General features: G+C 40.2%; 1 protein-coding gene across 1 annotated transcript in view; it reads right to left on the minus strand.

Moving 5' to 3' along the window:
• Positions 1–17875, minus strand: part of LOC122802152 (putative protein TPRXL) — a 992304-nt gene that overhangs the window by 943005 nt on the left and 31424 nt on the right. The window contains exon 2 of the mRNA XM_044071829.1: positions 11077–11189. Within this exon, the coding sequence (XP_043927764.1) occupies positions 11077–11134 (58 nt within the window). The 5' untranslated portion in view covers positions 11135–11189. The remainder of the gene's footprint in view (positions 1–11076; positions 11190–17875) is intronic.

Consider the following 17875-nt stretch of genomic DNA (forward strand, 5'->3'; position numbering starts at 1 on the left):
CTGGAAAATATTAAGATACAACCCAACACCCTAATACTGGGTGATTTCAACTACCCTGCCATTAACTGGGAAAACTACTCGGGTAACAACACCTTTTCCCAACGGTTCTTGGAATTCATAAATTCCAACACCCTGGATCAACTAATCCATTGTCCCACCAGGGGCTCCAATATCCTAGACCTGGGTCATTACCAACATGGAGATAGATGCTCCACACCAGTGGTCACCCACTTATTGGTCAGGTCTGACCATAAGCAAATCACCCTTGACATCCACATCCCACCCCCAACCCACAGTAAGGAAACCTCCGTAAAATACTTCTCCAAAGCCAACTTCATGCTACTTAAGTCAGAAGTGACAAACTTCATGGCACCCATGCAAACAGGAGCTGAAAGTTCGATTGCTGAATCCTACACTAAGGCACTGTACATGCACATCCACTCATACATGAATCGTGCCATCCCAAATAGAACCAAGACACTCGCCTCCAAACAAAGGAAGCCAATCTGGTGGTCCCCTGCCATAAACAAACTATACAACAGAAGGAAGAAACGGATGCAGAAAAGAGGAAAATCCCAGGATGCAAAAAACTCCCTTACCAGCCGCAGTAAGAAGCTGAGATCCCTCATAAAATCCTCCAAAGCTAGTTACGAAAATAAAATTGCCAAAGATTCCAAAGACAACCACAAGGCATTCTATAGTTATGTCAAGAATCTAAATGTCAATGCTCAGATCTGCTCTGAGCTACAACAGAATGGCATTAAATACACTGATCCCAAGGATATTGCCAATATCTTGGCAGATCGATTTAGTGCCAAATTCTCCCTCCTCTCACCCCCTAAAGGGCCCATCTCAATACCAAAGGACTGCCAAATTCCAGTAATCACGGCCAAATCATAGCCACACAGGCAGAAACCACAGTCTCCAAAGCTAAGAATACAGCATCCATGTGACCAGGTGACATCCCGGGCTGTGTACTACATGAACTACAAAATGAACTGGCACCTCACTTAAGTGTCATGTTTAATCATAGCGTCACCCAGGCTTCATGCTGACTGAGTGGAGCACAGCTACAGTTATCCCACTCCACAAGGGGGGATCCACCTTGGATCCCGGGAACTACCATCCCATCAGTCTGACGAGCCTGATCTGCAAGGGCATGGAAAGCATTATCATGGAACTTATAAAGAAAGACTTTGGCAACCTTCAAACACTGAACCCCACCCAGTTTGGGTTCGTGAAGGGTCAATCTTGTCTCCTGAACCTGATAGACTTCTTATCAGTCTCCAGAGCTGTGGACAAGGGTAAGGCAGTCCACACAGCCTATCTGGACCTCGCCAAGGCCTTTGACACCATCCCCCACTCTGGAATCATAGATAAACTTACTAAGCTGGGCATAAATCCTTACGTCACTTGAAGGGTTGCCAACTGGCTTATAGACAGAACCCAGACTGTAAAAGTAGCAGACTCCAAATCCAGCTCCAGACAAGTGACAAGTGGAGTAATGCAGGCTTCAGTCCTGGGACCACTCTTGTTTGGCATCTACTTCTCTGGAGTACAGGCCAACACTAAAGGACCCTGGCTAACAAAGTCTGCAGATGACTGCAAACTGGGAGCCATTATAGAATCCCAACATGATGTGGATATTCTACAAAAGGGCCTTACAGAAACAGATGCTTGGTGCCAGAGCCATGGGCTCAAGCTTAATACCAAGAAATGTATAGTTATCCCCTTTGGGAAAAAACATGTACTCATGAATTACCACATAGGGGGCAATACACTAAACACCAAAAGTGTGATGAGAGACTTAAGGTCACAGGTGGACAGTGGTTTCACCTTCGATAACCACATCACCACAACAGTCAGGAAATCTTTCTATGTGGCACACCTCATTACTACGGGCTTTTCATCCAGAAAAAAATGAGGTCATTGTTCCAATGTACTCATCCCTCATTAGACCCATTATAGAGTACAATGCCCCATTTGGTATGTACCTCACAAGACACCTGCAACAGCTGGAAAGGCCACAGAAATATCTCACTAAAAGAATCACAGGCCTAAAGCAGGTGCCCTATGCTGACTGTCTAAAAAAACTCCCACTATACTTTGTGGCATAGTACACAGAGGCGATCTCTGCTTAACATACAAGGCCATGTCAAACCCTGAGTTGCTGGACATGCTCCACTTAAAGAAACCCCAATCCCTCAGAGCCACATGCTCCAGGGATCTAAACCTTGCCATCACAATGAACAAAACATGCTGGAGGGATAGGTTCCTGACTCAGCGACTCCCTATACTCTGGAATAGACTGCCCGTACATGTCAAGCAGAGTGCCTCCTTGGCCCTCTTCAAAAGGAACATTGACGATTCGATGGGAGATAGAAAATTCACCCCAGGAATCACATCAGCCCCCTTTCTAGACAGGGGTCCATGGAAGTAAATATTGTGGGAAGAAATAGCCTTAGAATTGTTTGGCTAGGCTTGTATAGGCCCTAGGGCCGATAGCCTAGTACCAACCTATGAATAATATTTTCACCCATTCTGCTGTAAAGAGCAGTGGTACAAAATGGTACTTTCCAAAAAAAAAAAAAAAAAACAAATGAATTTATTTAAATTTAACTGGACTAGAGAACTGATCACAGCTGATCAATGTTGGTTTCAGCTTGGGCAAAAGCAAATACAGTACATTGTACAATTCTGTTTAAAGAGACAGAGAACATAGAGGCAATATAATAAGAGTGTAGCAAACATTTATAGATTTATAGTAATTAACAGAAAAGTATCAATATATACAGTTATATTCATTTATGTCCAATTGGCAAGGTATATTCATGGCTAAGTGCAGGGTTAGGGTGGGAACAAAAGGTGAGCAGTAGGATACAGATTGAAGCAGACAGAAGAAGAAGTGATCAGGTAACGTTGGGTAGGATTGACACTTGACTGCTAACTTAAAATGACCTTTAAGCTGTGACCGGAACTGAGAGTAGGAAGTATGAAGGTCTAAACATACAGTATTACCTTGCAGTCAAAATTGTGGTGTTTTTTCATGAAAGCCTATGAAGCTAGTGTCATAAAATGCTTTGTTCTTTCAGGAGCAAATAATTTAACAAGCTTGACATTTACTCCATAATTGTTTTAGTGCAACTAAATGTTATATGTAATCACAACAGGAATCACTCAAACAAAAAACACAGACCTTGGTGTACTTACTGTTTTGCATTTATCTTCCTGTTCCTGGCCTGTATATCACATTGAGCCCCTGCAAAGGCTGGCACATAGATTCATAGACATTCCAAGGAATCTGCATCCTAGGACTGTCCACACCTTGCTAGTACCCTCCTTCAGCCCACAGTTCCTTTACCCTGGAAGGCCATACCAGTTAGTACTGGAATAAATTTATGGATGGCCATCTGGTCATATAGTTTGGTTTAAGGGAAGACAATAACTTGCATTGCTTAACATGCATGTGAAGTTTATTCCAGATATTTTGGAGGCACTGAGTTATAAGATTATCCCTCCTCCATGTTTTATTTATCTGCTCATGAAGATTTTGTTCCCCATTTCAAGTACTGGTGGAGATACTGGACTTGAGGAGAAACAGGAACTCAGGAAAAGCAGCAAGTTCAGATGAGGTCACAGCAGATATGATAAAGACGCTGGGTGAGATAGGGATGAAACGGCTCTTGAAGGTACTCATAGCAATATGGAGAAAAAGGTGCATCCCAGATGGCTGAAGAATAAACATACTCATGCCAGTGTACAAGAACAAAGGGGACATCCACAACTGTGGGCAGTAGAGAGGCATCAAATACCTGTCACACTGCATGAAAGTTCTGGAGAGGGTGACTGATAAATGGATACACAGAGTAGCAGAAAGTAAAAGTGGAGTTAAGCAGTTTGGATTCAGACCAGGATACAGCAAAACTGACCCAATGTCTGCAGTAAGACAGACAGATAGTTAAGAAGAAGTTAGAGAAGGCCTCTGGCTAACAAAGTTCGCAGATGACTGCAAACTAGAAGCCATAGTCAAGTCCCCAAATGATGTGGGCATCCTACAGAATGGCCTCACTGAGACAGATGCCTGGTGTCAGAACCATGGCCTCAAACTCAAGTGCAGTGTCATCCCCTTTGGTAAAACCTCTGTACTCATGAACTACCACATAGGCAGCAATCTACTTGACACCGAATGCGTGATGAGACCTTGGGACCCAGGTGGACTGTAGTCTCTCCTTTGATAGTCACATCGCCACAGTAGTCAGGAAGTCCTTCTACATGGCACACCTCATCACAAAAGGGTTCTCATCCAGGAAAAAAGAGGTCATTGTTCCCCTCCACTAGTCACTCATTAGATCCATTATAGAGTACAATGCCCCTTTTGGAATGTACCTCACAAGACATCTGCAGCAGCTGGAAAGGCCACAGAAGTACCTCACAAAGAGGATTACTGGCCTCAAACAAATGCCCTACACTGACCGCCTCAAAAAATTCCAGCTTTACTCCGTAGCATATCGCCTACTCCGAGGTGATCTCTGCCTAACATATAAAGCTATGTCAAACCCAGAGCTGTTGGACATGCTACACCTAAAGAAATCCCAATCCCTCCAAGCTACATGCTCTAGGGACCTAAACCTTGTCACCACAATAAACAGGACACGCTGGAGGGATAGATTCCTGTCCCAGAGACTTCCTATACTCTGGAACAAGCTACCCATCTATGTCAAGCAAAGTTCTTCATTAGCACTCTTCAAGAAAAATCTTGATGAGTGGATGGGAAATAGGAAATACACCCCGGGGATCACTTCTATGCCTCTGCTGGACAGTGGCACAGGAAAATAACTTTCTTGGGTGGCGTAAGCTATGGAACCTTGCTGGCTAGGCTTACGTAGGCCCTTGGGCTGATAGCCTAGTACCTACCTATGAACCTATGTGGAAATGGTCCAATTGGGCATTCCTAGACTTGGAGAAAGCATATGACAAGGTCCCAAGAAAACTGATTTGGGCAGTCCTGCAGTGGTTCAAAGTCCCAGAAACATTGGAAGAATTAGTGCAGGCTATGTCCAAAGGCCCAATGACTCAAGTACAAACAGTGTTTGTTCTCAAAGAGGAGTTCTCGGTGGGAGTGGGTGTGCATCAGGGTTGAACTCTGAGCCAGCTGCTGTTCATACTGGTGATGGATTACATTAGCAAACAGGTCGGAGAGGACAGATCAACAAAGTTGCTGTAGACTTTGAGCAACAACTTCAGCAAAAGACAGGGGAATGGAATGTAAAACTGAAAGCACATGGGATGAAACTGACTACAGATAAGATAGTGGTAATGGAAGCAAACTGGGGAAATCAGAAGAAGCTGAGAATTAAAAGAGAAGGGAAGATAGTGAAACATGTTAACACCTTTAAATATCTTGGAGGGGTGGTTGAGGAGAAGGGAAGTCTGAATGAAGAGGTCAAAGACAGAATCAGAGGTGCTATAGCCAACTGGCAAAGAGTATCAGTTGCAGTACTTGAAAGGGGAATACCAATGAAGCTAAAAAGTAAGGTGTACAAAACAGTGGTATGACCAGTATTACTGTATGGCACAGAAACCTGGCCAATAAAGGCAGAGCAGATGAGGAAGCTTGAGGTGATGGAAATGAAGTGCCTGAGATGGGTGGTAGGATGCACACTGTGGGAGAGATGAAGAAATGAGTACATAAGAGCAGAAGCCAAATTAGCTCCAATTGCAGAAATGGCCAAACAGAACAGATTAGTGTGGTTTGGGCAAATGTGCTGAAAAGCAGAAGACAATCTGGTGAAAAAGATTTGGAACCGGAAGGAGGAAAGCAAGAGGAAATGAGGGCATCCAGCAAAGAGATGGATGGATTGTGTGACAGAGGATGTTGCAACAATCAGCCATGAGTGTTGAAGGCAGGAGTGTGGTACTGAATTGCAAGAGATGGCAAGAGTTAACATGACATCCTGACCCCACACAGAAAATGGGGAAAAGTGGGCTGATGATGAGAAGAAACAGGAGGTCTTTAATTGCCATCTAAGCGAGACCAGGATTTTCTTTCTAAAATCTACATGGCAAAGAATAAAGGAATGGAGCCTTCCAGCTACCCTTGGTTGCTCAGGGATTTTAGGCCTGTGATATTTTTGGTTATGAGCATCTGGGAATCCTTCTAATTGTTTGAAATGTTTAATGAGATACATCTCAAATGGAGCAGGGTACTTATCAATACTGTCTATAAGGTAGTGATTACTTCTTTAATCCTTGATGACATTCCTTTGGCAATTACCTAGGCTTAAACTGATTTCTTGACAACTTTTGTCACAAGATGTGTAAAAGATAGGGATCGAGGTACTTGTGCTGATAACACCCGAACTATATTTTTGTTTGTTTGTGGTATGTTGTCTATACAGCATAACGAGGCAGGGTTTATCTGCTAAAAGTGATGATACTACACATTCTACCATTTTAATTGATCCCGTTTGTAGTACCAAGGGTTTATTAGGGAGAGTTCTGTTTGGGAGGTATGGGGTGACGTAACAACAATTGCCAGTTTTCAGTCATTTGCAAACTTTGTTAGCCAGAAGTCTTAGCTCTTTGCTTGAAGATTGGTGAAGCAATTACCAAGAAAGGAGAGGTTCCAGCAATACGCCCTTAGGGACACCGCTGTTTATATTCATAATTTCTGATGAATTATCTGCAACTTGAACTGCATGGGTTTTGTCTTTCATTTAGTTTGTTAGATATTTTACAACACGTTGGTCAATTTTTAAAGCATTCTGCCAGCCTCATTAACCCTTTCAAAGAAGTTTACCAAACTGAATAGATATGCTCTGTTCTTCACATAGCCAAACATTTGGGAGTTACATCTAACAAGATTCTTGATATCATTGTTTATGGTATCAGTTATAATACTGTCTTTGTACATGAGACATGTAAGGCTGATTGTTTATGATATCAGTTATAATACATTCCATGGCTTTGTACATGAGACATGTAAGGCTGATTGTTTATGATATCAGTTATAATACATTCCATGGCTTTGTACACGAGACATGTAAGGCTGATTGTTTATGATATCAGTTATAATACATTCCATGGCTTTGTACACGAGACATGTAAGGCTGATTGTTTATGATATCAGTTATAATACATTCCATGGCTTTGTACACGAAACATGTAAGGCTGATTGTTTGTTATATCAGTTATAATACATTCCATGGCCTTGTACATGAGACATGTAAGGCTAATTGTTTAGGATATCAGTTATAATATATTCCATGGCTTTGTACACAAGACATCTACGGATGATAGGTCTGTAATTACCTGGATCCTGGATCAACTGTAAAGCCATCCTCATAGAGGGGCATCATCAATGCAGTGCGCCGGTCATCAGGGACAAAACCAGTAGCTAAACTTAGGTTAAACAGTTTGAGTAGTGCTGTATGTTTGTGTGTATGTTTAACATGATTAATTAAGCAACCAGGTATATTGTCAAGACCCATGGAAGAAGTATTTTTAGTCTTGCTTAGCTCTTTCAGTTAATTATCTTTAGAGATTATTAGGGGAGTAATGGATTTAGATATTTTGGAGCTTTGACTAGAAGTCTCAGGGGTGAAGTTGGCACTAAATGTGTTTGCAAGGATATTGGCATGGTGCATTGGTTCAGAATAAGCTGTATCCTTATGATTAAGTTCTAAGCAATTTAGGATACAATTATATATATATATATATATATATATATATATATATATATTTGCTTTTTTTAATTTCCTGTAATACTTGGTACAGGTAGGGACTATTGCAAGCTCAATATATTTTTCTAAATTTATTTTATTTAGTTATTCATCTGCAGTGGTGGTGCTGCGGTAGCGTTGTCGCCCCACAGTAAGACGCTGTCCGGTTCGATTCTCAGCTAGAGCATCTTCTGCGTGGAGACGTGTGAATGGGCGTACCTTCGTTGAAGGTTGTGCATCAGGGCTGGTAACACGGCACGTAAAAATCAACTACCAATTATTAGCGGACCGGGGTTCCACTGTGGCGACCCCTAACCGGGAAAAGCTGAAAGACACAAAATTTTATTTAGTTATTTATTACATTTGTTAACTGGGTAATGTCCAGCTGGGCTAGGAACCTGTTTTCAGCAGACGCCTGAGGAGAAAAGCTCCAAGGTAGTATCAGTAAAATACAAACAAGCAATATATAATAAAGTACATGCACAATATCAAAATTGTGTAACAGTGTGCTCTACTAACAGTAATGGTGCAAGCAAATTAAATACAACAAGGTACATATAGAATATCAAGTCACGTAAAAGTGTGCACAACTGTGTAATAATGAATAAAAGCAGGAACATCAAATTAGTGGCAACTGAAAGTGCAGCTAAGAGCAGTATAGATGAGAGGGAAAGGTAGGTAGTTAGATGCAGTAGAATATGGTTAGAAGATGGTAAGGGTTTAGAGGAAATTAGCCTGGGGTATGGCAAGAGCAGAGCCACTGACAAGCTAGGTAGATTTAGGAGTTGCTTGAACTCTTGATAGTGTGGATTTTTTGTGACGGGCTGAGGAAGAGTGTTCCATAGTTTGGTAATTTTGAAGGAGTAGAGGGAGTAGCTGTGATAGTTATGGGAGAGTGTAACTTTTAGCATTAGTTTGTCAGAAGATCTGAGGGACCTATGATTAAAACTAGACTGGACTAGGTTGGAGAAAGCATGGCAGTTATTGGGTTGATAGACTATTTTGTGGGCCACGGTGAGCTGATTGAAAGATAAAAGGTTATGATAAATGGGTGTAGAATTCTTTGGTGAAGTTTGCTGCTGCATTAAGGTTAGAGGAGGTGCAGTCATTCAGTGAATTTTGATATTTCATCACAGAGTATGTTGATTTTAGCATGTTTGCACTTCTTAAATTGAATGGGATTTGCTGTAGAAACTTTTGAGTGTTTAAAGGAGAAGGTCGCAAGTTTACAGTCAAACTTCAAAGGAGAAATAAATACAGAGGAGGAGTGCAAGAGGCGATCATATTTGTAAGAATCTGGTAACGTCCTCTAGTAGGTTAATGTACCAACTGCTTGAGGGAATGTTTGTTAAATAAGTCTTTGAATTTTTGGACCTATCCTGCACTAGAGGTATAGGTGCCCTCGTTTATTAATAGGTAGTCAAAGTCACCCAAAATAAAGGAGATTTTGCAAATAGAAAGAACATTAGAACACTGAGGAAGCTTACACTGTCATCAAGGGACAAAGGTGTTCCGTAACAAGTTGTTAACTGACAATTAATCCTATCTTAAGTGATCTGTAGTTTAAACAGATCAGTTTGTGAGTCCTTAGCGATATGTATGAAGGTAATATGCTTTTTGACAAATACAGAGATTCCACCATAGCTGTCACTGGGTCTGAAGACATGAGAAGTGCAAAACCCTGGTGCTGAAGGAGTGCTCTGTTTGCATTTAAAACCAGTAACTGTATAGGCATGGATGTAATCCAAATTAGTCACTTGGCACTTGTCCCTCTCAATCTCTTAGCACAAGAAATCCAGAAAAAGTGATAAATAATGGAAGGACAACGGTCCACAAATAGGGGTAATTTTTAAATATTGCTCTTATAAGCTTAGAAAGTTGATAGAATAACAGGTTTTGCATTAGCATACATTTTCTGAAGGGTATAAAGTCTGAAATTCAAATATATGTTAATATTTTTAGCATACATTTTCTGAAGGGTATAAAGTCTGAAATTCAAATATATGTCAATATTTTCTGACTTCAATCCTCAATGATTTTTCAGAAAATCAAACATTTTATGAGAACAATACTAAAAATATTAGGCAAAAATCTGGACATCCTGCAAAATTTTCAACAGTTTCAGGTATGCTCACACTTCTGGCATTAAGGAGAGCGATCTTAATGTGATCCGATTTTGAGACTGATATGTTAATTACACTGGAAGGTCCATTAACTGGACTTGGTCTAAAAATGACACTGAGGAGCAGTAAAATATTTAATAAGTATGTGAATGCCTTGAAATGAAAGGTGCAGGCCATCCTCGGTGAAGCTAGATTGTTGAGCATCTTTTCCTGTGCTGACACATACTGCATTGCCTGGAATGACACTAGCTCTTTAACCAGTTATTGAAACCAGTCATGCTTTCCCTGTATCTAGGCATCATTCAAGGTGAAAAATGGATTCCACTTAAGACTAGTATCTTACCTAGATTTGAAACACACAAGGAAAGTTCTGACATATCTCTCTACACCCATTTATCATAACCTTAGACTTTTACATCTCAAGCTGTTCATGCCTGCAAGTTCCACTACTATGCTGTAATCACATTTGTCACAAGTTAGGGCCCTTAGAGCTCTTGTAATTTTAAAGATCCTGGTGCCAGAAAGACAAGTCACTGTAACTCTCTCACTGTTCAGCCTTGCAACTGATTTTACATGTCCTACCTGGTTTGTATGACAGCTTGCAAGATGACTGCCTGCACTAAATGATCCTTGCACAGAACAATGGTCTTTGCTCCTGTGGTTGAGAAAGATCTGGAAAGATCAGTTCAGCTTCCTGGAACAGGAACTTAAGAATAAATACCACATGTCAGTGACTTAACTGACAGCAAACTCGGACTTGATGCTGGGCAATCAGAAGTTGGTGGGTTTATTACTATACCTAGTGATTAGATTCACTTTCAAATAGTGACACTGAGCATCTGTTTGCTGCCCAGAACGGGAAGGTGCTGCTGTCCAGAAATGTGATCCAGCAGCTGAAACATCAAACTGAGATTCTACCAGCCTGAGCTGGTGATAACTGAGGTGGATATAAAAAATCTTACAGTACTTGTACAAAGAGTAAGGACAAATTACTCCTGGTTACTATGAATATCTCCTGGTCAGCTCTGAAAACAGATCATGTCTAATGAGGCCGCACAAAAATAAATATTAAAATGACATATCTAATTTTCTACATGGTTCCACATCTGTTGTAGTACACAATTCATAGGAATTCAGTACAAGAATTTGAGCATGTATTATTCACAGTGTAGATGTACTCTCAGACTTTTACACTACTTATTTAATGCATTTAATAACAAACATGTTCTTACCTGTTTGGACTATCAATAAGAAAAAGATGAATATATACATGGACGTTATCAGGTTCATAAATGGCTCTTTGAATATATCACCCAGACAATGGTTTGCACTTCAGTAAATCATCCTGAAACAAAAAGTTTAACATTTAACAATTAATGTGTTCTAAAGATCAGAAGAGCAAATACTTAACACTGACAATGTAGCCATTTTTCAGTAGCATATTTCTACTATAAATAAATCAGAAATGTTTAAAATAAGTTGTCAATAAATTTAGTGGCCATACATATCATTATAGGGAAAAACTTGAAAAATACTGGAATTGTTTTCAGTGTTTTCATTATGTCATTATATCCAGCAAACCTTTTTTCTGTGACTTGTGTGAGTGGGTAGCTCCTCCTCCTGCAAGATTATTAGTGCCCCTTCTAGGGCAACATACAGTGTATAAAACAGTATGCACTTTATGCATTAAGGCATTCTGGCTCAAACCTACTAACAACAATCTTTTGAAATAAACACCAAGTTGTTAGTGCAAAATAACGCTTTTCTCTTCAAAACAGTTTGACAAATTTTCATTTTAACTGGAAGTCTTTACTTAAGTCAATGAGTTCTAGATCTGTATGTTTTAGGAGTGATAATATAACTGAAACAAAGTGCAAACGGCCCACTTTAACAGATTCTAAGGGACACATTTTTAAAATACGGTATTCACAAAATCAAGTAAGCTCTATGGAAATGTGATAGGTTAAAGAGGTTTAACTTGTACATTTGCGTGTATATCTGAATTGTATGGGTGGGAAATCTTGTGTGAGTGGGAAATCTTGTGATGCTTCAAGAGATTGGACACTTTCCAGTCCAGTCACTCTTTCATGTACAACAAGGAAATGGATCAGGAATCTAGGCAGTCATCTAACATCTTAAGCTCCCATTTGTTCCAATGAAGCTTCAATTATTCTTCCTGCAGACTCCTGAGCCAAACAGCTGTTCCACATCCGGTACACCTCAAATGTCCCCCACACTGTTTCTGTCCAGCTTGTGCTACACCTTTCACATATCAGAGATGTTAAAAGCAAGCACAGAATGGATTAAAACTCTAAGAACTGCAGTGTGCACCATGTGTAAAAAGAGAAGATCTATCTGTAATATACAGCATACATATAATATATAACTAGCCTCTGAAAAAAATTGTTGCAAACTGAGTGAAAGTGAGATCCAGACTTTCTGAAAAGGATAAGGGACTGCCGTGGGGGGATCTTATACAGTCATTCTGCCTTATTTGACTGCTCTTTCTTCTGGGGGGTGCCTTTCTTTAGGAACCTCCACACCACTGTTTTTTTTTTAATTTCTGCTTACCAGCATTTTGTTGAGACTGCTTAGGTTTCTTTCCAAAATTAGACAATGGAACAGAAAATCCCTTGGAAAATTTAAACAAAAAGGCTGAAAAATCTCAGGGAGTCCATGTATCAGCTTACCTCTCTCATGACCTTTTCGATAACCTCTGTAGCAGAAGGTCCAAAAACTAAATTCCTGTTCCAAGGAGAATTTAAAATCTCTAGGTTCTGAGAATGGAACCAAGCAAACCCTCTCAAGACAGTACCAGTGGCAGCAGCCATGAATGTAATATCTACAGAGTCATATACACAATCACTTTAAACAATGGGTAGTGACATGAGAAATGGAATAAAAGAACAGTTGTGCAAGTCCTACTTACCTAGGTTCATAGGTTAGTACTAGGTTAACTGCCCTTGCGAGCCATTTTAAGCTTAGCCAATTATCCCTTGTGAGACTCAAACCCTGCTCCTTGAGTTTGTAAGGTAAACGCCTTAACCATTAGGCCACCCTCCCTGTAAAAGTAGATGTTCAAATTCAGACCGGCTCAGCTTTCCAGAGCTCAGATTCCCTTCCCCCGACTCCCTGTGATAGAGAACTGGCTCATCCCCTCCATGAGGGGAAGCCTAACCCTTGTCACAGAAAGTCAGTTATTCAAGCTTTTAGTGCTAAGTAGAAGAATGAATAAGGAATAGAAACAAGAATTGCTGGAAACCAACCAATTCACAGCTAAAAACACCAACACAAATAGCCAAAATCAACCAGCAGCAAAACAAGGCCAACCAATTCACAGCTAAAAACACCAACACAAATAGTCAAAATCAACCAGCAACAAAACAAGGTTGAATACCACGGAGCTATATAAAAATAATGGGGATGGCAGGTAGGTGCTGCCACTGAGGTAAAGTGAAAGTTGAAAATCTACTGTTACAGGTAAGCAGGACTTACACAACTTATATTCATTATTCACACTGCTTCAGTGGCATATGGGTAGATTCCAAATGCTTACCTTACCTGGAATGAGGAAGGGTAAGGATTCAAGTGTCTCTGGAGAATGGTCCTTGCAAACCCTGCTCTAGAACATAGTGCTTTGTAAAGGTATGAAAAGAAGACCACATTGTTGCAATTAGAATGTTTGATTTACTCCTTGCTACTATGCCATCAAAAATGTAAGGGTCTGGTGGAAGTTGCCTCACCCTTGCCTGGAATACATTTACCAGGGTGGGCATAACAAAAAAACAATAGCAAAGGACAACCAACAAGCAATTTCTGCTTAGTGACAGGTTGACCCCTCTTACCCCCAGAATAGGAAATGAGCAGCTTCTCAGCTTTCCTGAAAGGCTTAGTTCTGTCAGGGTAATACCTGAGCTGCCTATGCACATCCAAAGTATACAAAATCTTATCTTCCTTGTTTTTAGGTTCCAAAAAGAAAACTTGGAGACTGATGCCATGATTCAGAGAAAATTTAGAATTAACTTTTGGAATGAAAGAATGACTACTGTGTAAAACAGCCCTGTTCTTGTGGAATATCGGACAAAGTTGGCTCAGTATGAGAACTTGCAGCTCAAAGATTCACCTGGCAGATGCCAGAGCAATAAGCAAAACAGTTTTCCAAGTGATGCATTTCAAATTAGCATGAAATGCAGATTCAAGAGGGGATAAGATCAATTTTACATGAACAAAGTTGAGATCCCAAGGAGGAAGAATTTGCTTTCAAGGCCTTCATAAATTGTTTGACCACAACAAGAGACAATGAGTGGGATCCATGAGTAGACAAAATGTAACAGCCGCAAGATGCACCTTGATAGATGCAAAGATAAGCCATTGTTCAATAGCTCACACAACTATTTAAAAAACAGGAGGGTCGACACCATGCTGGGCCCTCTGATATTGGTTAGAAACCACCTAGAAATCCTCTTCCACTTGTAAACATAACATTTTCTAGTTACATGTTTTCTTGCCTCCTCTAATACCTGCTACACATCCTCATGGAACAAGTGCCTAAAAGTTAAAGACAGAATTATCAACTCTGTCAGTAGGAATTGCTCTGAGTTGGGGTGCACCAGTCATCCCTGGCACTTTGTCGGTCTATAGTACTACACTGAAAACCCTGTTTGCCGACAAATAAACAGTGAACTGGCATTTCTGCAAATGACCACTACAGCAAATTTTTTCCTAAGGGAAAAAAAAATCGCTTGGCCATTGTCGTGAATTTGCTCTTTTCCCCACTGTAGTGCGATCTTGGAGTTGGTATATTTAATTAGGGTGTTGGGGGTCAGAGCCCGCCACATTGGGGCTGTGGGGGGAGAAGCCTCCCACTTTGACAGGTTTGGAATACTGTCTTGTTTCTGTTTGGCCAAGCAATTTTTTCCCCTACGCAAAAATTGGCTGAAGTAGCCGTTCGCAGAAATGCCAGTTGGCCATTTATTGGTCGGCGGACAGGCATTCATTGACTAGGGTTTTCGAAGCCGTAATATAGACCCCATTTTGTGACAGATCCAAAGTGTGAGAGGCTTGTGGTACTTCCCATTGGTCAATTCCATTAAAAGAGAGAAGCAATTTTGCCTGGGCTAAAAGGGCTTTAACACAATGATCGTTGGTAATTATTTTTGAATTTTTAGAAGTACGTTGGGTATCAGTGGAAAGAGTGGAAATGCATAAAGGAAGATTCTTATCAAGGGAATGATAATACTTCTGTTCACCAAGCATAGCTGCAAGGATGTCTTGAACAAAATTTTTCCAGCTGCCTGTTTTGAAAGGAGGTGAACAATACTATTTGAAGTGCTCCCATATCTGGACCAAATCCAGACAGACAGACACCTGTACTGACTTTCTACTCATGAGGGTCTCTCTGTGATCTGCTTAGTCTGTCTGCCACTACATTTTGCTCTGATAGAATTTACGAGGCCTGCAGCATCAGGAAATGCTGTAAGGCTAGAAGTATTTTTATTAGAATATATGGGATCCAACATGCTGTTTTTGATCATGCATTATATGACTTTAAGAAGAGAATGCATGGAGCAGGTGCTTTCAGTTAGTGACTGATGGTAAATGGAAACTCTATTTCAAATATGTATATGTCTGAGGAAGCAGTGGGACACAATGCGAAAGCACTTACATTTTATTTTCTGTTCTTTGTCGAATAAAGAGTATTTCTGTTGAAACCATTGGTTGGACTTGCATCCTACTTCTTTGTTGTTGATATATTCTACATTTTTTGATTTGCAAGCCTTTATCCAGATTTACAAGGAACTTCTTGTCTGGATTCCACTTGTTTTGCCTTTGTACCTGGAACCATGTCAGAAAAGCACCTGGAAGAGGGTATGAGCTCAACAATTGAAAATGGAGAAGGAGAAGAGTGTTTATTTACTAGAACACGTTTACGTGAGTCTCTTAATAGAATTGTTAATTCACTACTACAGAAAAGTCCAACAGTGAGTAGCGATGTGGAACTTGAATGTGGTATTAATCTAAATACCCTGAGAAGCAAAACAAACTGTTTAGAGGATTATTTGTTCAAATTAAATAAACTACAAATGCAGCGTTTTTATTTTGAAGCCTGCTTGTCTGCAAAGGTCATACCTAGGGGTTTGCGCATTCTCATGATGTCCACATATGGGAATGCATACCCCGCTTTGTTGTCAGAGTGGAAAAACTGAATAATTAACTAAGTTTTAAGTATATAAACCTTATGATAGCATTCTTTAATCTGGAAGAAGATGAACTGGCGGGCAAGATCATGGATTTACAAAATCAACTCTATGCCGACTTTCCAGATGCACTGACAGACATCAAATTGGGGAATGTGATGGATTCACTAACCCTTTTTGAGAAAAGGATCATGCAATATAAGCTGAATAAGCTCAAGCGAGATGAGAAAGATTTTATGAATGGCCATGTGTTCACGTGGCCGAAAGAGGGCAGTAGAACCAATCAGCAGCCGGTAGTGACGCCAGCGCCTGCAGTAAGATTAGTGCATACGCCACGAGAACAGCAAGGAATTAACTTCAACCAACATACTGCCTCAAGTCATGAGGGAAATGTCCCCATTACAACAGAAATTCAACTTCAACAGGAGTCTCAGATTCCTATGGAGGTTATAAATTTTAGTTCCGATACTGGCACACAACAGGAGGATGAGCTAATGGGGGCTAAACACAAAACGACACATGCATCAGTGCCACAGACAGCTGTAAACATAATCAAAACTTGGAACACCAATATAGACTGACCAGTTTCATCGATAGGGCTCAATAAGCCAAGTTCCATAGCCATGAGAGAGACCCAAGTGAGAGGCAGATTGCAGAGCAGAATGAGGGGAAAGAGGAAACACAATCAGAACTTGCACAACAGCACACACACAATAAAGAAGATGTGGTCAGGCAACAGGAACTTTTTGTATGGAATATTTCTTCAAGTGTACTAAGAGAGAATGAACATCATGTACTGGAAAGGGGTCTATCATTTACTCCATCACAATCTGCTGAGGTAACAGAATATATATTAGATTTAAAATGTTTTATGAGAACAACTGTGTTAAAAATCATGTACAATGATAATGGCCTGAGTGATATGAATTCTGATGTGCAGAATGAGCGAAGTCTACGTAAACCCAGCACCTTTACTCCCATGAACCATCCTGTATTAAATGTATATGAAAAGCTATGTACTGAAGCCCTATATAACACATTTTACAATGCAACATCTGATGGGGGGGGGGGGGGGGGGCTAGCAGACATAAAAAAGTATTTTGTAATTTACATCATGAAGAGAGAGCCGCACTAAAGTCACTGCAAGATAATAAGTCTATATGTATATGCCCTACAGATAAGGGAGGACTAATTGTAGTGATGGATGAAAGGTTCTATAAGAATAGCATGGAATATATTATTTTGTAAAGATAAATCATATAAAACAATATCAGAAATAGATATAGTAGGTATACAAAACAGAGTTAGAAACACACTACAAGACTGTTTAGCGTTGAGAGTTTTAGATTATGAGCTATATTAGTATCTTGCTGTGGATAAAGCACTGGTTCCAGTCATGCAAGGTATGCCGAAAGTACATAAGGATCCTGTGAATCCACTGACTAGACCCATCATCTCAAGCAAGGGATGGTGTATCGAACCCATATCTATATATCTGGAAAAGGTCATGAGACCTCTGGTTGACCAAAACCAATATATCTTAAAATATTCTAAGAATTTCTTAGTAGATCTATTTGAATTTTGTACCATTAATGGAAGCTTTACAGGCTACATTATGGTAAGTCTTGATGTTCAATCACTATTTACAGTGATTCCCAATCAGCAGGGCATATATATGTTAAGGGATCTACTACTATTCACTGAAAGCACATTTCATAAAATCAAATTAGAGTGCACTTTTCACAGAAAGCTCATTTCACCGAAAACACAATTCACTGAAACACATTTCACCCAAAGTTGTAGATGGCCTTTACCCCACTGTAGTGCGACCCTG

Source organism: Protopterus annectens, chromosome 5.part0 (assembly GCF_019279795.1).
Source record: "Protopterus annectens isolate FY-2018-M chromosome 5.part0, PAN1.0, whole genome shotgun sequence".
Classification (NCBI taxonomy): Eukaryota; Metazoa; Chordata; order Ceratodontiformes; family Protopteridae; genus Protopterus; species Protopterus annectens.